The sequence below is a fragment of the Nesoenas mayeri genome, assembly GCF_963082525.1.
Source record: "Nesoenas mayeri genome assembly, chromosome: 1".
Classification (NCBI taxonomy): domain Eukaryota; kingdom Metazoa; phylum Chordata; class Aves; order Columbiformes; family Columbidae; genus Nesoenas; species Nesoenas mayeri.
In genome coordinates, this window is record NC_137541.1 from 201,851,705 (window position 1) to 201,875,876 (window position 24,172).

General features: G+C 42.8%; 1 protein-coding gene across 1 annotated transcript in view; it reads right to left on the reverse strand.

The window, feature by feature from the left end:
- HEPHL1 (hephaestin like 1) overlaps window positions 1-16,436 on the reverse strand; it is a gene marked incomplete at both ends in the record, with an annotated part of 33,454 nt that extends 17,018 nt beyond the window's left edge. Inside the window, 7 exons of the mRNA XM_080358621.1 lie at window positions 112-251; window positions 973-1,141; window positions 2,172-2,426; window positions 3,421-3,600; window positions 5,350-5,562; window positions 6,353-6,597; window positions 16,267-16,436. Of these exons, the coding sequence (XP_080214747.1) occupies window positions 112-251; window positions 973-1,141; window positions 2,172-2,426; window positions 3,421-3,600; window positions 5,350-5,562; window positions 6,353-6,597; window positions 16,267-16,436 (1,372 nt within the window). The remainder of the gene's footprint in view (window positions 1-111; window positions 252-972; window positions 1,142-2,171; window positions 2,427-3,420; window positions 3,601-5,349; window positions 5,563-6,352; window positions 6,598-16,266) is intronic.
- Between the last annotated feature and the right edge of the window lie 7,736 nt (window positions 16,437-24,172).

A 24,172-nucleotide genomic window follows, 5' to 3' on the forward strand; every position in this document is an offset into this window, starting at 1 on the left:
AAACAAGAGAGGGCTAACTGGCAGCTGCATGTGCAAAAATTCCCCTCTGGATCCAAGTGGATCTGCATTCAAACCCAATGTAATGAGAGGAGGGGAAAACTTTCACTTTACCAAGTATTCCCAAGTGCTTCATATCCTCCGACCGAACCTTCCTCTTACTGAACGTTGCATCAGTGTATTCCACATAGTGAACTTTCCAGTATTGCCCTCCTATTCTGTCAATCCCTTGTGTGAAATATATTGCAGATTCACTGTGGAATTAACAAATCAGACTGGTTAAATAACTGGAGGTTTAGGCAAAACACTTCACTAAGGATAAAGTTATTACTCTAGCCACAGGAGAAACATCCCCCCGAGTTAGTAGTTTGCATACACGTTTCTAGCAGACAAGTGAAAATATTACTGGTCTGAACTACAGTTATGAATTAGTGAACAAATAGGCATTCATTTTGCATTAGATTTCCATGTATTTAACCTCAATTTACTTAGGGCAAGATCTATGTCAACTTACCCCTAACTACCTCAGGGCAAGACCTGTACCACTACTTGTGCACAATGTGTCTCTAAGCCTCCTTAGTTTTCCTGGGAGATACTGTAATACAATTAATCTTCATCAGTAATAGCAGGGGGAAAAATCTACCATTATTGCACCTCTGAGATACAGTGATAGCAGGTGTGAAATCTGCCTGAGGAGTCTTGATGTAGGGTCATTAACTCTGCTGAACTTTGCATAACTCACCCAGGCTCACTTTCTCTATGGAATTAATGAAGCAAGATAAGTGCTTCCAGGAGGCAACTCCAAGCGCTGCAGTTACAAATCTAACTCCTCAACAAAGTTATGTAAAGTTATTCCTCCCTGCCCCTTCAATTAAAATTAATAACAGTGCAAGACCTAGCCCTGGTGAATCACTGGGGAAGTCTCACCCAGACTCCTGAAATTAAAGCAAAACAGGAGAGGACAAGAAAGCTTACCTGCCAGTGGCATTTAAACCCTGCCCAGTGAATTTATCATAACCGTCAGGTCCATAATTCCAGAGCACTTCTTCAGCAGCGATATAGTATCTTCTCTTGTGGCTGTGTGGTGAAGGTCGAGACAGGTTTTTTTTGCAGATTTGAACATCATACAGTGCCTCCATGCCACCTGGGAGGAGAAAGAGTCTGGAGACAGTCCTTGGCCAGCTGAGTAGTCAGGAATCCCATGGATACAAATGCACATTCAAAACTCTCTAGGAGCTATGTGGATTGGAAACAATTGCTAGGGTAAATTCCTGTTCTTAAAGATTTCCTCCACCTACACTGGGCCAGACCCTAGAACTCTGCTCTTGCAAGGTGGTACATCACCCCACAGCTGAAACCCACTGCCATCAATGACACTCTTCAGTAGACTTATTTACTCAATTCCTTAATTTGGGTAAGGGGAGCAGAATGATTTTAGGGGTAAGAGTGCCTCCTGAAGTATGCAAAATGGCATCACCTCCCTTTGATTTCCATCAAAACAGAGAGGCTGGTTATTACAATGCTGAAGGTATTTGTTGCTTGCCAGAATCAAGTCCATTTTGTATAAGGCAAATCCTACTGAAATCAATGTACAAGTTCTTAAATGTAAAAATTCTCCCAAATCATTCCTATCTCTGATATAACAATTTTAAGTTGCCTGCTGTTGTAAGAGCTAATTTATGTTACATGCTTTCAGGCACTCACATCACACAAATTTCACAATATCACCTCCTAATTCCTTTATGTAAAAGTTTATGAAAACACTGCTAGTTTTCATCATATTTCTGTAAGGGAAAAAGCTGTGCAGTGTTCAGCTGGCATAGTTCTTTAAATGTGAGTACTTATCTACAACAAACAGTGATGATGAAGGCTCTTTTCATTGCTCATCAAAATCTCCATTTTACATAGAAAGTGTGATGTCAGTGCTGGGTCTAGCAATCTTTCCTTGTATTAATTACACAGCTAAATAATTTGTCTAGCTGAAGATTTGGCCCAACACAGATAATTTCCACTAGTGATTAAACTCCTATTCATGATGCTTATCTGGTGAAATAGTTCCAAAGTGTTCAGTTAGTCACATAAAAGTGTCAAATCCTGCTTCCCCTGGAAACATCTCTCAGTTTTCTATTGCAAAATAGAGGTTGGAAGGGTCAGGGAGATCTATAGCACCGTACCTCGTAAGTGCTCATTAACCTGGCACGTTATCAGCCACCTCCCAGGGTTCCCAGGAGTCATCTCTGCTGTAATGAACGTTGCTGGGAACAGGCCGATGACATCTGCCCTCTGGTCTCTGCTAGTGAACGTGTGGCCATAGAAATACGCAGCGTGGATATCTATCTCGCTTCCCATACCGAACAAGTGCCAGGACATGGAAGTGTCAGCACACATCTCCAAGCCAGGGAGGTTGCCATAAATATAACCGTTAATAGCTAAAAACAGAAGTATGAGACTTTATGAGAGTTGAAAGAGAAGTGCCAAGTGTCTCTTACTCATTTCTAAGGATGATCCTGTCCTGGCCCAGAAAACAATCTGTCTGAATGTCTACACTGAATAAGGCCCTCCCAGACTCTTTAATAAATAATAATGGTTTTGAACAGCTAGCTTACAGGTCTGGATGATCAAATGGCCCAAATTCCCTGGTTGGGTCTGTGAAAAACATCCTGGATGGTATCAACATATTGCAAAAGCCAAGTCATCACCAGAAAGGCCTGATAATGAGGTTAACTTGTTCTGCAGCTATTTAACATGCCTGACACCCATTCCCTCTTATCCTAAGTCATAAATATACCACTATATGCCAGGCTTAAGCAATTTATATTTGAAAATTATTATATCAGTCAAATCAGTCTAGTCAGCTCTCTCTTTCTCAGCTTCCACACCTGACAATGTATCATGACACTAAGAGAATAAGACTCATTTTACAAAATATTTTAGCTCTTAGGCTCCATGAAACAACCAAAATACAGAGAAATATCTGAACTTTACTTCTTAGGCCAGATCTCCAAATGGCACAAAGTGCTATTAGCCAATGGATTTCTGAAGGCCAGAAGTGGTTTTACCAGTCAGCCCACCACCCATAAGGCCCTTTGAGAAATGCTGGACTCTTGCAATATGCCCATCTCCAAGTGCTCTGCAGCCTCCTTTTCTCTATGCACAGCTGGTCAAATAGTGACCAAATGGCTTAAATCTGTTGTCTAAGATAAAATGTGAAATAAGTGGCAGTGCTGGCTATGAAAGCCAAATCCCCTTTCTGCAACCAGTGTGCTGTGCTCTATTTAGGGAGAGGCTTTTAATCAATGCAGTACTTCCACATCTTGACCCATTTCATGCTGACACAGATAAAGGAGAGATATCACAAGGCACAGAAAGTCCTGCTGAAATGTCACTGCTGTAGGTCACCATTTGCTCAAGAGTCCTGCTCACCATGCATTCGGTTGCTGGTCTGGAAATCTTTATCCTCTTTGTCAACTGTAGCTGGTTCTAAGCAGAAGGTGTTTATATTCTCATCGAGGTACCAGCTGAAGTTTTCATCTACAATGCTAAACATCAGGGCAAAAGCGTTAGCAGCACCAGTCCCTTCTATTGAGGTCTCATCTGCAGTTCCTAAATTGCAAACGAAAAGGAAAGTGCTAAAAAAAGCCTTGGAGGGGATTGAATTAAAAAATGACAGTAAGTTTGGAGCACTTGAGGAAATCTGGTGCTCTGTCCATGATCTGTAGGGCAGGATGCTCTCCTAAGACATCTTGACACCACCACCCCCGCCCCAGCCTTTGAACACAAGTGCCTCAGAAGGCAATTAACCTCACCTAAGTCAAGCTGAAATTTCAGGATCTCTTTCATTTGACACAAGCACAAGTAGCTCCCAATATCTGTGGTCCCATTTTCCCCGTCATTCGTCTACTCCACCCAACCTTGCCCTTTGGTCAGTATTAGCATCTGTGTGTCTACACAATGAGCTGGGCCAGGGGCCTGATCCAGCCAGAAACCTGTGACTTTTTTGCCACGAATTAAGGAGAGGCAAGTGATAGCCTGCATTTCTGTTCCACTGAAGGGAATGGTGAACTATACCCTCAGAATGGCTGTCTAAATGTGGTTCACTCTCCACAGACTACCTAGGAAGCCTAGGACTAGATAATTAAGTGCAAAAAGGCCGAAGGCAAGGTGAATATGATCTATTTAGGCTAAGTTCAGTATCATTATCAGAGTGACCATTTAGGAAACAACCTGAGACTATAGGAGTGGCAATACTGAGTAGTCTATTATTAACTGTTGGCAGGTTTAGACTTCATCTAATTGTCCAGTCTACCTCTGACCACATGAAAACATTTGCTTCCCCTGTTTCCTACAGGAGGGAGCACCTGCTGTCAGTCCTGTGAGAGGACTACAGCAGTAGCATCACGCAGATATCCACCATGATGAATTACGTGCAGGTAACCTGGCCTTTGAGGCTAGGATTGTTTTGAATGTGCTATCTCATAGCTTCATTTATTATCACACAGTTATCAGCTCAGTTCCACATGTTTGGGCAGTTCTGCAGATTTCAAGTGCTCTCAGGGAGAACAAAGGTATGAGACATTTTAATTGTGTGAGTTAAGCTGGAGACCAGGTCTATCCTTTCCACACTGAATTCTTTCTCTTCTTCATATATAAAACCTGCTTCATTTATACCTTCCTTTTATGTTCTGTATATAAAATAAGGGCTGATTTTGTACTGTGAGAGGTACCAGGAGGAGGTGACAGAGTTACACGTGCCCAGGAGGAGAGGGGGCAATGGCTCAGCTGATAGAAGGGAAAGGGCTGGTATGTGGTCCCTCACAGCTCCAGCAGAAAATTAGCATGGGACAGGCTGTTATCTCAGCTGTTCAGCACACATCCCCATATGGTTGTGATACACAACTTGTGAGCAAAAATAAGTATATAATCCATATGGGGAAAAATTATGAAAAACATATGTTTGAAATATGTAAATTCCAATGCCAAAGTCACCTGCCCAGCCCTAATTTCCTTTACTAGGCAATGAGTCTTTGCTTGTCCTAAAACGATCCCAGTTTGGGAACATTTATTTTTGGTCTCAGCCATGACCAGCTGGCCACTTGGCATGCTGTGGTCCCTCCACCAGCCGAGACTTATCTCTCATGAAGCCAAAGGGGAGCAGGAAGGGAATGGTTGTCCCAGAGCTACAATACCTACCCTGGGATGCTCCTGGATTGGCCCAGCTATTCCTTTCCCCTTTTTATGGGCTATGTAGGGATAGACTCTAGACCATCATGTTTATACCTGAAAGCAAAAATGACTGTTAAGATGCCAAGCCTGGCAGAGGGGCTTGCTTGATCAGTGCTTCTAGCTCAGTACCTTTTTTACAAACCAGCAGTGGCCCAATTAAACCAGATGCAATATCTCTTGGTGTGTCAATGTGAGAATGGTAAATCCAAGTCAAGCAGTTTGAGTCTGCCAAAGTTGGGGAATAATCTTTCCTTACTGGCCATGTGTACGTGTAATTTCCACCAGGAACAACAAAGTCGTCCTCTTTGCTTTTACCGCCAGTTCCATCAGGGTAAAGTGCTCCTAATACATTAAAAGGAAAAAAGGAAGCTTTAGCCCCCACCTTGACTGTTTTTCTTAAATAAATGTGTAATTTCTTCTATTTTATCACAGATTTATAAAATAATAACAGCACTCAAAACATGGAATAGCTGAGAAATTCTGAAAAATTTCAGAAGTTCTGGTAAAACCATCAAAAATATTGACAGTTAAAATCCATTATTTACCAGTAGATAAGGCTTTAAAAATGCATTAACAGACTCTAAGTTTTCCTCGGCACTTTATTCTCATCAGTTGTCTACACATTTTGTCAGCTAACATTGTGCATCTTCTAACAGAAAACTGATGAGAGTAATAAATATAGGCAAATCCATACAGTCCTCTAACCAAAATACATATGCATAGGTTTTAGTTTCTGAAAATAAAATAATTTCTGTTATAGCCCTAAAGAAAGGAAAACATTTACTTACAAGAAATCCATCCATTCAAACAGGCAAGAGGTATAATAGAAGGAAGGAGGGAAGATGCTTCAGTGACTTATAACTCGGGAAAATAATAAAGCAAAAAAAACCTACCCAACCTGTTTCAGCACTGGGTTAGTTTCAAGCATTGAAGGTTTGTGGCAAAAGTTTTGGGAGATGAGACTGTTTCTGGTTTTAGTCATCAGCTTCAATTACTGATGAGTTTATGAGAGGGTGATCTAAAGTCCTCTGATGTCAATGGCCAGAACAATAAATACCTGGACAAACTTTTAGCCATGGTATTAGCTACTCCAGGGGAAAAGATAAAAGAGAAAGAGCAAACCAGTTTTTACCTTCAGAGTCCTTGTCATAGAAGACCCCGTGTGGGTGCACAGAGTATGGGCGGGAAGCAAAGTTTTTTAGATGGATGATAAAGACATCTTCTTGTTCTGCCTTGAGGACTGGCCCAAGGAACCCCAGCCAGGCTGGTTTAGGGATCTCCTGGGAGTAAGTGTCATCTGTGAATTGCCTAAAAATAGCCTTTTTGTACACACGTCCTATCCGATTGGCTCCTCTTGTTGCATACACACTTGCAAACCTAGTGTTGGGAAGGGAAAATAATTTAGAGGCAAAATAACTCCTTTAAGAGTTCATCAAATAACTGCTGTTTTCACTACAGATAAATAGTTCCCTGGGACATCTCACAATATAATATAAGGCTGGTGGAATAAAAGCTGAGGAGTAAAACAGTGCTGGTAGAGCCCGAGCCCCTTTCCATACAGTAATAGTCATCCTGCTTGCAAGTCTGGTCTTTATCATGGTTACTGCAAGTCTTCACTTGAGGACCAGCCACTCAGGCCTTTCTGTACAGTTTTAGCAGCTTCTCCCTCTTTCAAAGGTTTGAAACCTCACATCTGAAAGAATGACTGTTTAGAAGGAAAAGAAAACTAAATTAACCTTTTTCAAAAGCCAATAAGAACTATTCTAATAAACTAGCCTGACACCCCAGAAGAGTAGCATGGAATATTTTTTGCATGACATGCATAATTTCTACATTCCAGAGTATATGTTTATAGCAACTTCAAGTAGTGGAGAACCCACCATATGGTCAGTGGTTGACATATTATAGCTATTAAATACCTGCTACCTTCAATCTAGAATTATGTTTGCAGTCTAACATCATCTAGCTCTACACATCAACCACTGGTTCCCATCAAGCCCTCTCTCAGATCAAAGAAACCACATACCATCAAGAACTTCTTTTCTATGCAGGCACTTGCATAAGTTTTAATTAATTGACTAACTTGTGTCCTACCCTTATTTTGGACAAACCAAGTACACTGACATTCTTTATGCAACAAATCTTTCCCAAAGATCTTTTCTAAAAACCTTTCAATATTTCTCTATCTCTTTTGAAGTCTGAACACAAGAACTTCACACAATAGGCAAGTAATATTCCAACTAAAGACAGCGGTGCTCACAGTCAATATTTTACACAACTGGGAATTAATTTTACCTTTTTAACTACAACATCATACTGGCAACCCATGTTCATCCCATCCGTTATAAGATCTTTTTTACTTCTCTTCAGGTTACAGCTGACAAGCATGATACACATTCTTTGTCCCTAAATACCCTCCACAAAAAGGGTAGAAATGAATCCCTTTGCTACACAGCCAGCAGCAGACTATATGACAAATTTCATCAGAGCTGACTGCTCCATGAGTTTTTGCATCCCCTGAATATTCTTTGAATTTTCATCCTTCCTAACAAACTCATAAAAAAGCTCAGTTAGGTTTTTCTGAAGTACCGCTGGCAGAAATATAGCAATTTCATACTCATAGCAAGTTTTTGTGACTGGGCAGCTCACCTGCTTGATCCTGCACCTTTTGTGCAGCGCCAGTGATGTAAGTGTCGGATGTCACATGAGTTGAAATGTATGATTTGCTGTAACTTCTCCACCACAAGATCCACTGCTCCTCCTTTTTAAGCCTCTGCTTGACAATGTAACTCACAATATCCCCTGTCTGTGGTCATTACACCTCCACAGCCACTGTCTAAACCAGATCCCTGAAGTGTTCCAAATATAAAAGCCTCCAAAAAGAACACTTTTTCATTTGAATAATGTGCTTTATAACAAGCCAAGAGCTATTTTGGCACAAATGAAAATGTTAGTGATGATACTGCTGTGGCAGAAGTAGTTGGCTAGGATGGAGGGGAAGGGACAGAAACTTCTCAGTCTGCTTCTTCACAGAATAACCTGTGTAAGACAAATACACCCCAAAAGTGTGGTTAAGGAGCAAGTTGCCAAGAAGTCTGGATTTTCAGTGAATTAGCAGGTCTGCGGTAACTGTCTGTGTGCACAGCAAGACCTGGCAAGTCACACAATGCTCACCGAGAAAATGCCTTCCACTGCCTGGGGGAAAGAGCTGTTATTATACAAGAGCCTTTACCACAGAGTAGTAGGTTGTGTCAGTAGTAGTGCAGTCTAAATGCACATGCTGCCTTACTTTATGGCAATGTATTCATGTGGCTATGTCCTATTTCTAATTATAAATTGATTTTTTTAAATCGTTTATAAGAAATTTTCTCTAGAAAAAAACAAAATAGACTTTATTTTCAGAAAGTACTTATTTCCATGAGATTTTTTTCAGCAGATTTTTTTCCATTTTCATCAGCCACCAAATATTTTAAATGAGCTGCTGCACTGGTATTGTGCTTTCCCCATCATGACAGTGCCCTTATGCCCTTGGCTTTCTGGCCGGACAACATTGCACTCTCCCATAACTTCACACCCCTGGGATACACTGTCTCTCTGGCAGAAGGAGAACTGTACCCCAGAAAAGTGTATTTCTTTATTGGGCTTTGTCAAGTGCTTGATATGAACATAACTCCTTTAAATGCATAAATCATGCATAATGTATAAATCAGAGATCTCAAAAATCCAGTTAAATACTGAGGTTAAAGAAGTCATGCTGAAAAAACTCTGTAGGTTTAGACACCCAAGACTTAGTTCTTGTTGGCTAGATCTGCGTCTGCCTCCTACTTAAAGCCATCTAGGAGTCAGGAAAAGAAATCTTTTAGTGCCAGCTTTCTGAAAGGAGGCCCACTCAAATCCTCCACCTATTCAGAGTTGCAGAGCCCACACCATCAGTGCAATGGGTATCAGCTGCAGCCCGTCACAATGTAGGTGATGCTCTTCTATGCAAGGTATCAAGCAATGCAAGAGTCATGGAGACAGAAAGGGAGCATGGAAGGAGCAACCTGGCCTCTTGACCCTGGTTATTTTTCGGTTTTGTTTAATCACTGTCCAAAAGAAAACAAACGATCAGCTGTGGGAGACAAATCCTACATGCTGCTGGTGCTCTGGTTGTTGTGTTAGACTCTTTCACAGCTTCCTTTCCTTCTAGATCCGCACTCTCCAGGGGGCAGAAGAGTTTCCTACTCAAAATGCCCTGATATTTGAGAGTTTCTTGGAGTGCAGACACTTCAGCCTCACTTTTCCTTCTGTCTGGGAGGAGTAGAGCCCAGTTCTTCTACCTGCAGAGACATGTATTTTCAGCATGTCCTTTTGGTTGCCCTCAGTACCTGAGAACAGCACACACTGGTTGTTGTGAGTCCCACTCTAGGTGTCCAGGCTGCCCCATTTCATCCAGGAGGACTTTTGGGTGCCCACCTCAGCCTTACAAGAAGCTGGTAGCTCTGTGCCACTTTAGAAGTGTTGCTGTGCTGTGCAATACAGTGCTTGAAGTCCTTCGCAGAAAGACTACCCACACTGAAGCTAACAGTATCAGCCATAGGAAGTTCATAGAAAGGATGCGTGGGTGTGACTTCTCCTCTGCACTCCCAGATACCTGGATCATCTGGCCAAACTGTGGGGCTGGTATCTCTACCCAGTGCCACAGTGCAGCCAGCTGATGTGTTGCAGGGAGCTGGCACAGGATCAGTGCCACGGCCCCTGCTGCTCCATCAGTGGGGCACAAAGATTTCATAGAATCATAGAATCACAGAATGTCCTGTTGGAGTTGGAAGGGACCCTCAAGGATCATCGAGTCCAACTCCTGTCCCTGCACAGGACAACCCCACAGTTCACACCGTGTGTCTGAGGGTGTTGTCCAGTCTCTTCTTGAACACTGTCAGGCTTGGGGCCGTGACACCTCCCTGGGGAGCCTGTTCCAGTGTCCAGCACCCTCTGGGTGAAGAACCTTTTCCTAACGTCCAACTTAAACCTCCCCTGGCACATCTTCCTGCCATTCCCTTGGATTCTGTCATTGTTCACCAGAGAGAAGAGCTCAGCGCCTGCCCCTCCTCCTCCCCTTGTGAGGAAGCTGGAGCCGCCATGAGGTCTCCCCTCAGTCTCCTCCAGGCTGAACAAACCAACTAACTTCAACCGCTCCTCATACGGCTTCGTCTCCAGACCCTTCACCGGCTTCACAGTCCTCTACTGGACACTCTCCACTAGCTTAATATCTTTTTCATACTGTGGTGCCCAGACCTGCACACTGTGCTCCAGGTGAGGCCGCCCCAGTGCAGAGCAGAGTGGGACAATCACCTCCCTCAAGCAGCTGTTTGTCTTCTTTGTTTCAGTGGGTGATTCTTCTCAATGTTCCATGAAGTCTCTGTTGCCAGTGCCACTAGACCCAGTGCATCTCCTACCCTGCAGTTCCTTACCAACCACATCCAGAGTCCCTCAGAGATTTTCGTGACTTCAGGATAGTGTCCTGCTGACCTTTCATCTCCTCTCTTTGACAACAGTTCTCAAACACCATTCCCTGTCTTCTTTCGATGGCATCTGCTTCCTTGGGAAACACTTCACATTTTCAGTCAGTGAGATAAACATTCCCTTCAATTGCATCTCCTATTTTTTTTGACTTTCCAATATGTTATTGCAGCAGTGGCTTCTCCAAATGCTGTAGTGGTTAAACACATTCAATTATCTGAATCTACCTTTGCCTCCCTCTTCCAGTGGTCATAATGTCCCTGTTCTCCTGGGCACTCCCTGCCAAAATGTCTCCTGTCTCTCATTCCTGTCTTGTCACAAGAAGACAAACCTTGTCCCTGCTTCTTCGTGCTACCTGCTTGCTTCAAACCACTTTATCCTCCTGGTGGGTTTATGATTTTGTCACCTGAACCTTTTCTTGTGCAGATGCAAGAGCTTCTCTTCTGAATTTTGACTGTCACCCTCCAATTCAGTTGTCAGCCTGAACTTCATGTGCAGAAAGTCACGATAACCAGCCAGTCCCACCTCTTCTATGAAAGGGCAAACCTGGAGGTGTACCAATGCAAGCTTCCAAAATCCCCTCCTTCATTTTCTCCAGCCAGGACAGTCTTGAGGTTACATAGAGAATCAAGGTGTATCATTCTTGTTCAGATTAGGATAAACATGCAAATTCTTCCTTTATTCTTTTTGCCAGTTGACTATTCCCAGCAGTTTTTAAACTCCAAGAAAAATTGGCAATGCGTATGAATAAGACAGGGAATTATTAACAGGGAATGCACTCTAACTCCTTAAGATTAGTATGAATATAATTACAGTCGTCCATTCTCCTGCAACTCTTTCAAATGACAGAAAGAGTAAAACAAGTGTCATTTAGATTCTACTTCAAATCAAGACTAGACATGCAGATAATGTGCCACCTGAGAGTAGGACCATGAGTTAGGGTAGCACCTGGAATTGTGTAATTTCTACACCTATTTGTTTCATCACACAGGAAAGATTTTTTCACTTTATTTAAGCTACCTCTTATCTTAAGAAACAGAGCAACAGCAACCTAACCTCTGTTAGGCTTTTCAAGAGATGCTGACGTGAGTACTATGTTACAATGTACAGCAAGAAATTGAAAGAGAGCTTACATGTTGTGCATGGCCAAACAAACAGCTCCTGAGAAGACTGTAGCTGCATCCCTCAATGGTACAATTCCAAAAAGAGTTTGCTTGCCACTGTAATCACCACTGAAAAATCAGCAGTCTGAATAACTACCAGATGTGGAGTCCCAACTTTTCTCCTGCAGTTAGCAAGCCAAATAGCCAATGCACATTGCTGTGTGCAACGGTAAGTAAATGCAAGCTTTCTTTTCTTACTGTTATTCCACTAAAATCCCATAGATTTTAGACTGACAACCATTTTAACAGCTATCTTTATGGGCTTATTCCATGAAATATGTTGGTGGCGAAACCTTCCTTATTTTCTACTCTCTTACATATTCTGTGCCTGGGCTTATAACATATTTCCCCCGAGTACCTCATTTTCCCCATGGCTGAAGTAAGCTAGACATTGCTCATGGCTCCAGGATGCCTCTGGGTCATGTAACCTCCTGAGGGTAACCCCGTACCAAACCATGACTCCTGCACTAAGGCCAATGCAATGTCCATGCTAAAGGGATGGCCAGTGGAAGGAGACTAGTGGTGCCAACTCTCATTTGTAGATGGTACCCTGACCACACAGCACTGAACAACAAGATGAGCTTTGTGTCCACAAAAGAGAGAAACACAATGTCCTTAAAGGATGTTTTAGGCCTTTTCTGACACACACATGCAACTGAAGAGTTTAGCCAAACCCATACAGTCATAGATGAAGCTCTGAAGTGTGGCTATAATGGTTTCCCTCCTAGGACAGACTTCTGCTTCCACTGAAGTCAGTAACAAAACTCCTCTCAGGCTTCATTAGAGCCAGGATTTCACCTCAAATGCTCTTTTGATGTTGACCCTTCCCACAATGATCATCTTCGCTGACGCAATTGGGTCATTTGGCCACCTGATGACTCAGCCATTAGTTTAGCATCTGTGACAACAGCCTCACTGTCATTTATCTGGGTGGGATCTCCTCATAGGCAAATTGCACAAACCATGTTTGATGCTGTGGTAACAAAAACCACCCGTTAGTGTTGGTGGGTGCAAGACTTGGCCGAGATAAATGTAGGATTTGTAGCCTAAAGAGAAGGGATGGGCTGTTACATCAGGCAAAACTTAATAACATCTACCACCAGCAGAACAAGATTTAAGTGTCCATCATATAAACTAGCACCAAATTAATTTGAAGGGATTATCAACCAAAGTCTAATCCTGAGGGCTGAGCCACAGCAGGGAAGGCAAGATTGATGTATGTCAAGCCACACCACCTGGGTGTATCTTTCTTTTGAAAGGCTGTTGCGTATGTCGCCATTAAAGGGAGCAGGTCTGAGCTCACCCTCCTAGTGCAGCAATATTCACACCCTAACCCACAAAATCTCACCAGGATCTGCAGTACATCCAGAATCATCTTTATGGGCTTGTTCCTTAAAATATGTTGGTGGTGAAACCTTCCTTTTTTTCTACAGCAGCATCTTGCACCCTGTGTGTTCAGTCCACCGTGGTTTAATGATGTCAACTCTTTCACCAGTTATATCAGGTGGGAGGGAATGCTGAACACCTTCCCAGCTCACTTATACTCAGTGGCCATCATTTGGACCTGTCTGTGATCTTCGATGTCCTGTGTGCTTCATAAAATGTCAGCTTAATTTTCCAAGGAAGAGCTGAGAGTGAAGTGCCTTGGATTCATTCGCAGCATTCCAAATTATGAAAATTAGTGGAACAGCTTGAGGCTTCAAGTAGACAAGACAAATGGCAGAGGCAAGCAGATTCATTACTCTCTTTACGTAAGAAGCACCGATGCACAGCAAGATACTTGCTCTGTGCAAGCAGTGGACTGGCCCTTGAGCACGGCAGCAGCACATAATAAAATGGGCACCCAAGAAGAACAGCTGTGTTAACAGAGGTCTGCTTTTGGGTTAATCAGTTCTGATAAGAGGCAGCCTTTTCAGCTCACACCCAGGGAGATGCTGATGCAGCTCTACGACTCCTGGCTCAGTAGCAGCCCACTCAGCATCAGCACAGTGGGAGCTGAGCAAGATAATGTGCCTAGTGCCAGAACCAGCTCAACTGACTGCCAGGCCCATGCCTCAGCTACCAAAGTCTCCTTTCCCCTCATTACTGCTAAAAACTAAAAGCTGAGGAAGATATCATTGACTTTGGCACAGCAACATGGAGAATCATCTCTTAAATCTCACTATCTTATCCAGGTAACGTAACGCTTTCCATTACGCACTTGCTAATTCAGCATTTTTATTGAGTAGTGAAGAATAAGTGGGTTTTGATTATATCTCTGTGGGCTAGCTGGAATCAAAGGGAGCATTCCTTTATGTTTATGCAGCAACTCTTTTAAAGATAATCAGTCGGTCTGCAACCTCTTTATCTTCATTTTCCTATCAATAAAACCGGGATAGTGCCCCATCAGATGGGTGCTGTGAGGATGCATCACACGGTGAAAAGTGCCAGGCTCAGCGAGCCCAAGCGTTCCTGCCTGCAGAGCATGGATGGCTCAAAATTTGCCCATGAACTTTGTTTATGGAACAATGCTTTTGATAATATCCATAGGAACCAATTAATTAGCTGAAAAGTAACCTATTAGTATAGTGCTTTAAATTCACATTGGCGGTTATTCTAAAGAGCCAAATAGTCAAAATAGCTATTACTGCTTCACTATTTAGTCCACATGCTTATGCAGACACACTACTATTTCAGAATATAGCACTTCATTTAGATTCAACTCATTACAATTTGGAAATGGAGTAAACTAGTTATAAGAATCAGTTTATTGTTCTGTACATAGGGAGCTCATCACAAACAGTTCCCCAGCTTTTAATGTATAGTCTACCTTAAAATGTTCTGTGGGTAAACCCTTTGGAATTAAAATTTTGTAATTATTGCATTACAGCAATGACTGAAGACATGAGCTATCATCCCTCCCTGCCATGCCATGTAAAAAACATCACATTAATGTCACAGACTTTGAAGTAAATGTGCCACTTGATGTTCAGGGAACAGACAGGCTTCAAAGGGCAGATTCCAAATCTCTCTGTGGTATCAGGGTGGATTTACAGGTAGCTGCCCTTCGCTTAAAGATGAATTATTTTTAGTGAGAGGTCTTCCAGGTTAGGGAGTGGAGCAAGCTATCCTCTGCTAAAAACAATAGGGAAGTTAGAAATGCAAGTATTTAACACAACTGAAGAACATCCTTTCCAGCAAAGCCTGTTTTAATGGGCTGGGAACTATTACCCTGAATTCTACCTATAAATGTAACACCTACTGACTTGGATGCTGTAACCATGCTGTAACAGCCTAAGCATAACTTTGTGTTGAAAAATAAAACTCCTTCTCACCTCCTCCTTGTGGCTAAAGATTTTAATTTATGAAATCCAGCTGGAAATTATTCCAAAATTACCAGCCACTATAGAAAAGTCTGGAATGGCTTGTGATTTTCTGAAAAGTTTGAAAGGACTTTTCCATTTCTAACTCCTGGGACATAACATGGAGCTCCCAGTGTGCCTCTAGACCTGGTATGGTCACTGGGACCTCCTCACTCATTCACGAGTCCTACCCCAACCCCAAGCCTAGACTCAGAGGAAGGATCCTCAAACTACCTCTCAAGTGTCAAAGGTATCAACAAAATCTTAACATTTTTCCCATGCGGGTTTGAAGCCCACACTGAAGGGAGACACCAAAGGTTTTCGTCATCCCCATTTAACGTCTAGCAGAACCAGCACAAGAACGGATGCCCGTTTCCCTCTGGCCAGGACACGATTCATCACAATGCTTACCAACACACTCCGGTTTCAGCACAGGTAACCTCCAGTGTGATCATTCACTGTTGTGTGCTTAAGCGCATATCTAAATAGATTTCCTAAATGGACATCTCCATAACTGCACATATTGCAGAGATATATAGACTATCTATTTGTGTCTCTACCGCTATACGCATCTGAATTTTACAATGTCATACCAAGTCCACAAACTTTTATAAATCTCTCAGGGAGAAAACTTAGAACCTTTTGCCAGTTGAACAGACTTCTATGTCTTATTGCAAAGAGCCCTGCTTGATGATGACAAAGTTGCAATTTGCCTTTGGACAACAAGTACCAAAAATACCTGCATATCCACGAAACACACACAGGGGGTTTTGAACCAACTATCTGATACTTTGCGATATATGTGTTCCTTAACCTCACACTCAAAAACACACTATGACCTTGCTTAGTCAACCACAATGGAAGAAAAATCAACCAAAGCCCACTCTTGCCTTCAAGCTGAAATTCTGTCTATGATAACATAATTGGAAGAAAAACAAGGAAAAGGCCATCTTAAGATATTTACAGCAATATTAACCACTTTAGTAAATTTTCTTTGGATTTGCCAATACATCTCCAGTTTATCAGAGACCCCAGTTACTTACTTGTCCTCCAAGAGGTTTTGTCCTGTGATCAGATTTTTCCCAGATGGCGCATAGTCCCAGTTCTCTTCCACAATCCCAAGGTAATAGGTTCTGGTCTTTGCTTCCACCACTGCAAACAGCCAGAGGAATCCAAGAGCACGAAGGCAGCCACCACGCTGCACGGGAGGCATTTGTGGTTGTAATTGCAAGGCTGGCGGCGGGCAGGCAGCAGCAGGATGCACCAGAGAGCTCACCCCTCCCTCCTGGCTCTCAACAAGTTATAAATAAGGAATGGACAGAGCAAAGCTCCTCCTTTTCAGTAGGTTGGACTGGGATAGGCAGAGAGCCTGGCTATGCAGAGCAGGGCTAGGGAGGAGGTGGCTGCCATGGCAGGACTTTTGCCAATTCTTTGGTGAATGCATAAATTGCTCACTTACCTATCCAGGCTAGAGTCACTTGTTGTTTTTTGGATGTTTGAGTGATTTCTTTTGTACTCTATTTTCCAGACTAGGTGGATGGCATATTAGGGCGGCGTATTTCAGTCTTTTTGCCATCCCTGTCAAAACTCATTTTTTTAAAAAAGAAAAAAAGCTCCTTTATCATGTCTGAAATTTCTAAAGCTAGCATCTTGCTACCTTCATTGGGTTTTTTCAATGACATGACTCTAGTTTATAATACAGCATTATCAGAGAGAGAGAATTTGCCACTGCCTCTCCAGTTTCTAGGTTTTTTTGACCCATTTATTAAGATTGCAAGCGATCTGAATACATTCAGTTTTAGAATGCCCAAAGTGAGGCCTCTTTTTACAAACATTTCTGAAAATTAGATTGCTTGTAAAGTCTTTCCATTTTGACACCTAAGAAATGAGGCACACAAAGATGACCCTTTTATTAACGTTGGTAATTAATGTGTCCACGTAGGTCTCTAGAAAATCAGTCCCTCCCTTTATAGCTTAACTTCCTCTAAGAAGACATCTCTATCATCATCTTGGCAATGCAAAGTGTAAACCTATGAGAGTATTAGTTGATAGGATATTCTAAACCATTTCAGTAACATACCCTGGGTGGCAAGACACTTTGCAACTTCATGCTACCTCCTTGCTCTTTTTTAACTGACTAAGGACATTAAAAAGTTGCAGTTCTGGAATACAGCATTACACTTGAGACTCATTGCCAGGTTTAATGGTTGCAAAATTCCCTTTTCAGCTTCAGAGTCATCTGACCTCGTCCCATTGAAGCTAATAGTTACTCGCAGCAAGGGATGTAAGAGGCTTCTCAAACGAACTTGGAAGCCACAGGTTTAACTTCATCAGTCAAAACCTAGCTCAGTGATGAGAACGGTTTTATGTGGCAGTGACATGAGGTTCACCCTCTGGTGTGTGACAATTACACGTGGAGTCAGCTGTGCTAAACACCTCTCACCATCACTGGTGTGCAGTTGGCTTTGCAGTCACACACAGGGTTCAAAAAGCGGGTGAGGTTCATAGCATCCCAGCCTTCAGCCACCTGGACCATGGTGAGCCTCCTCTAAATGCAGACACAGGGCACACAGACACATGGAGTATCTTACTAAAGAAGCTTTGGTTTCTCTAGGCTACTCATTGCATGTCTGTAGCTGCAATGACTGAAAGCCCAGTATATGTGGATAAGGATACAGTCAGACAATTGCAAACGCTCAGCATAGCACAGCTGTAAAAGCCAGAGTCCCTCAGATGTAAGCTGCTCTCTGATACATCCTGATGTTTGTTATCTCAAGTCAGTTAATTGATGAACAATAAGAAGTAGGGGAAGTGATAAGACAATACAGCCATTGTAGAAACAGAGAACCTGATCCCCAGAAGCAGCACCCACAGACTTCCTGGTAACCTTGAAGACCTTGCTCATCTCTCCATTCATCTGCTGCAAACCCCATGCTACCCAACCTCTTGGCATCTCACATCAATCTGTGTCCTCTCTTCCAGAATACCAACAGTTAAAAATCATCTTCCTTTTCCACTGCTTTGTGGTGTCACTGAGTTACTCAAACAATGCCAACTAATAGTACTATGATTCTAAAAGGCATAATTAGAAAGCAAAAGAAAATGACAGCGGAAGAGGCAGAAGCTTTGCCAACTGGTAGCACAGCTATCAAGGACTCAACTGTGGTGGGACTGATGGGTCAGCTCATGGGATATGAAGCTGGGAAAACGCCAAGGTGGCCTTTTAACAGGTTAGCAGATGCCCACTGTGAGGTTTGCACAGGACCTGGGACCCTGCAGCCTCCTGTGGTCAACACTTCCCTTGCCAAGAGCAGCTGTCCTGAGCCAAGACAAACCATGAGCTCCATCTCCTGTCATCAGGCACCTGAATTTAGAGAACTGGGTGCCTATTATGCAAGTGTTCATTGTTATAACATGAACATTTGCATTTGAATAGGAAAAATGTTTATTTAAACCGTAACATGCACTTTGAATGAGATTGTGTAGAGCTCAATTGCTTATATTAGCCATTTGTGTGACATTAGATACATCTAAAGACCAGGTACAGGGACAATTTCATCCAAACAGTTTTGCTATGACCTTTTGTCTGCTTTTCTGTAACTAAAGAATGCTCTTATGAGATTCATATAAATATATATATGTGGACTCATACAACTCAAGCACATTGAGCTAATGGGCAATAGGAAGGGGGAGTGTCCAGTTCTGAGCTGGCACCTGACTGCACTATAGTCATTTAAATAATAATAGTGCTATGTCCTAGTTTTTGTGTTGCTTCTCATGTGCCCAGGATTGGGTCCTGGTTGCTTCCTTGCTGGAATAACTATTCAAAATTCAAATACAAAGTTAATTTCTTTGTCTGTTACCATAAAAATAATGTGTGTAACAGGAATAATGTGAGGGCATTAGCACCCTATATCAGCACTCTGTTGTAAGTGTAGTAAACGCCTCAGCTTGGCTTCAGCATTTACTAGATCTGGCAAGTTCTATACCCTGTGCATCCACACATTAACGCTTAATTACCTTGTCACATCATTAAACCCAGGCACATTTACATTCCAGAGAGGTACTGTGGGCATGAGTCAGAAAAAGATGAAAGATGCCCTCGCATCAGGAAAATTTCTGGGAAGCTCCCCTCCGGCAGTGAGGTAATGGGATTACGTTTGTCCCTTTGTTCAGGATCCTTTCAGCAAAAAAAAGTTGGATAGTGGTTCCTTTGAGATATTCGGTCCCTCTGAAGGCTAAAATTAGTGCACAGCTGGGTTCCAGAGTTTCGTAATGAGGAGCATAGGTCTGAAGGGCAAACATCTTGAGTACCCGTTTGTGAATGAGCCCTGAAACATCACCAATGGAGCTTTCTTTTTAAGTACATCAGGAATGACTGCTATAATTAGCTTAGGTTAATCCACAAAAGCATAGACTTATGCCAATGCATGTTAGTGTGTTAACTAGAATACGTAAGTTAACCTGGCGATGGCCGTAAAGTCAATGAAAAGTTGGATGTAGCATCTGCAGTTTCTTGAATTTAAGCAAATGAGTTCAGAGATGAGCACTTTATTCAGACTATGTACTGAAACCCAGTTTGCGTTCTCCATTGGGCATATGATGAGCTGGTGTTCAAGCAGATTGATTACCCTGCTCCCTCTACTTCTTCTTGGCAGCATTAGAGTTTGCAGTCATAGACACTCCTTCCTGGTCCCTCTGCTATGTTGGTTTGTGTCTGCACTGCAATCTAGATTGAGGAATTAGTCTGCTTGTTTCCAGCATAAGACTACCCTCAGCTGCTATTGCCACCACACCTGGAACTGTGCCTTCAGTGACCATCCCAAGGTGACAAAGAGTGCCTGTGGTAAAGCTGGGAACTGAGTTACACCCTCCCAAGTTTCACACCACTCTTTTAACCGACCCATCCTCCCCCTCCATCAGTTTTCCCTCACTCTCCAGTCACCAACACACATTAAATACAAAACCCTCATAGTACACCTGTAAAAAACAAATTCTATTGCACTTTCTAATAATTTTCCAAGTTGCAGCAGTAGTGAGCAGAAGGTAAACCTCATGTTATAGTCTTGGATAGTGACACAAGGTATATTTGAATTATCTGAACCTCCTGAGTTCACACAGGTTGGTTGGAAATTTCAAAAGTCATCAGCCCTTCAAGGCATCCGCTACTTCTGTTTGCAAGTCTGGATAGGACTTTGATGAGAAAGGCTTCCTTGGCATGTACAGCACTTCCCAGGAGTATTCCAAGTCTGAGCACTGAAACTGTAGGAAACAGAAAGACAAAAAAGCCACTGAAACTACAAGAATAACACACATCTGCAATCGGTGAGGATATTAGAAGTGTAGCTATAGCCCACATTACAGGTGGCCCAGTGTGGACCTGACTCATATCTGCCCAGAGGTCTTTGTGGCAGGACAGAGACTGAACCCAGCCCTCCAGATTCCCATGTCAGAGCCCACATGGCTCCTCAGCGTTGTCCTCCAACCATTTGGGTTCCATCCATGTAACCAGCTCAGAGTCACAATTGGGCATTTACCGCAATGGTTATCTGAAGATCATTAGGGCAGAATAATTTTCTCCGCACATCTCCATGCAGATGCTCTCCTTGCAGAACAGCTACTTTGGTACATTACCAGTTGCGGACAAATCTTCAACCAAGGTGTGAAATGGAAAAGAGGGCTCCTGTCATACCAGAAACTGTGCACAGATCCCTTCCTTTCCATCACAGTTATAAGACAAATCCTATATCTGCTACACCAATGACAAAGGACGATACCATAGCTGAATTTATAATTTGAAAAAAACTAATTATACATTGAAAAAAAAAAAAGACACTTAAATTAGAAGATTGTAAAGGGATGCATAATGAGAAGGAAGGCATTTAACGCTGTACTGAAAGCAGCTGCAAGTTTGAAGAGATTATAATAAACTGCCAAATAGGCTGGGCAAGTGAAATGTGTTCAGCCTCAAAAGCCATTAAAGCAAAGCTAAAAAAATGAAGTTTTGATCCTAATTAGAAGAAGCTCCTTGCGTGTGGTAATTCATGTAATATCTGCACTGTTAAAACAAGGCTAATACCTCTACAGAACTTCAAGGTACATTATTTCCTGGTTTCTATTTTGCTGCCCATTGTAGCACCTAACAAACATGAAAGAGCTTAACTTTACATCATCACTGTGGGGGAGAGAGTCTTTATTAACCCTATTATACAAATGATGAAAGAGAAAGACGAGGTAACTTCCAGGTGCTCATGCAGGAAGTCAGCCCAATCTCCTGGCTCCCCATCCAGTGCTGGAAGCAAGGCGACATCCCTCCTGTCACATCACCTTCCTTCTGAACACAAGGGTGGTGGAGAGCAGGGTGTTGTACTTTCACTGTGGGAGTGATGCTGTGACCTGGTCGCGTGCTGAAACCCTATCATACCCACCTTTGCTGCCTGCTTGCAGCAGTGCCAGCACCAAGGGCCACCTCAGCTCTCTCCTGAGCAGCTCTGCTGCCTGCCCAGCCTCCTCCAGCCATGCCGTGGGCATCACAGGATCCTCTTCTGTCATGTCTTGCAGCACTGACCTACTTGCTTACTCCAGAGGAAATGTGTCCCTTGTTTTCCTCCTATGAGATAATTGCCCCATTTTCTCTACGAGTAAATGGGAAAACTCCAGGACTGGAAAACTAACCAGGACTATTAAAAGCAGGTGGCAGAATGGTAGGTATTGAGCATTGCAGGAAGAAAATAAAGAAATTATGTGACTGCATCTGCACACGGGGTTTCCAAACTGTGGCAAACTCGTCTCTGCCAGGCAAAACAACCCCAGGAGTGTTATAAACCTGCAAATTCCCAGCAGGCTTTTGACACTTTGCTTGGGGTCTGCTGATTGAATTGCAGTGTGTTGTGTGCAGTGGAGGAGCTAACAGAAGTTACCTGCTGTTCAGATCACATCATCTGTCCAGTTTCTCTGCCTGAAAAGGAAAAAGTGAGGAAAACATCATGACATTGTGGAAGGCTGCATGATTGTCCACAGTGAAACAATGTGATTTATGGGTTCTGCAGATGACTGCCAGCACTTTTATTGTCTTTCATCCATGTCTATGAAGCTCTGCAATAAAGAGCAGTCCAACTGCTCTTCAGCGACTCTGTTGCTTTCTATTTGAAGAAGCCTAAATTACAGCCAGAATGCCATTCCTGGAACGGAAAACTTTCAGTTCTAATATTAAAAAGGACAATTGGAAATTGCACAGTCTACGGATAAAAACCTTTCCCTTCCACCTACCCAGTTATCACATTTAAGAGCTTGCTGTGTTCTTCCAAAACATCCTTTGTCTTTTTTCTGTCATTCCAAGTTAGTTCTGAAACTTATATAGTCCCTACTGGGTATTTCTTCTCTGACCACCTCTTGCCCAGTCTCTCCCTTCTGCTCCTGAGTACAGCCCTGGGAGGTGCAGAGCACCCTTGTTTTAACATGGAGGTGATAAAATAACTGTGATTTAAGATCCCAGAGTTGGTCAGGGCTCTTGGCATCTTTCTTTGCAAGTGAGGGATAGTGAACACTGTGGCAGAGTTGCAGCCTGGTAAGCCTGCACCATGATGCATATAAGACTCAGATGCAGATCCCTCTCCAAAAGGCTTATGAAGCAAGATACAGCATGATGCCAACACAGCTGCACCACCCCTGGGTAAGAGCTGGAGCCATTCTACACTGGAGTCCGCTTGCAATTCTGAAGTCAGGACTAACTCAGATACAGTCATCCTGGTTTTGTGTGCTCACGATGATGCCAACATGGTGTCAACAGAGCTGGCTCCTTTCCCAGGCCAGGCCAGTAGTGTGAATGGGAAACTTCATGAGTCACGGTGTCTGAAATGCTTCTTCCAGCTTCGGCAGGACTTGGGCAGATCACACAGGTCCGCAGCCTGTATGTTTCGGAAGTAAAAAGTGAACATTGGGCACCTGAGAAAACAGCCTGAGCCTCACAAGTGCTGAGCAACCTCCTCGAATGGAGAAAATACGATTTCAGCTGACTAACTGTAACTCAGCCTTCACTTCTCCTCCTGTGTGCTCAGCTGCAAAGTGGGGATCATTAACTCTGACTCTCTCTCCAGGTATTTGGAAGCTAATTTAGTTAATGCTTGTCAAGCACTTTAAGGTCTTCAGATGAAAGGAGCCGCAGATAGGCAAAGCATTACTATTGCTATTAATTATTTCTATTGTGCAAGTAGACATGAAAGCAGCAAGGGTGATGATTACTTGCTTCCTTTACAAGTAGCAAGACACAGTGCAAATACACAGACAGACACCCTCCCTGCCCTGCAGTGCTCCTAATCTTACCAGCCAGGAAAGGAGCACAAGCCCAAAGAAAAGCAATGCATTTAGTGACTTACCGCACACAGTTTTTTTGCAACAGCTGGCTTTAAAAAGTGCCCTGTTAGGCAAAAAGCACAATATCACTATTCTGGGGTATTTAAAAATCACAAGCCAGGCTCTCAAAAAAGGAAAAGTTTTTTACAAAATATAGTAAACGCTAATTCTCCTTATTTGGCCTCTGATTTTTGCGCAGATCAAGCTTGGAAGTTTTTCTCTGCAGCCACAATGATTGAAAATACTTCACTCATTAAAAAAAAAAAATAAAAAGGTCAAAATTCTTGAAGAACAAGTTGAGGTATTTGGATATGTAAGACAAATTCTTGGTGGTAACAGGTTGTTGTCAATCATTTGCTCAGCATGAAGATGAGTGTGGTCTTGGTGGTGGCTCATCCCTCTTCCCTTCCAGGCATTCAGTGAGCCCCAGGAGCCAAGGGCTGGGTGCACACCACAGAGGAGTTTAAATGTGGTGATGTGATGCTCTGCAGTAATTTGTTCCTTTATCTATTGCCTGACTAGACAGACAGACAGGTAGAGGCGTAAAAGAACCAAGTGGCTCCCAGCCAGATGCTGAAACCTCCTGCTGGTGGCTGT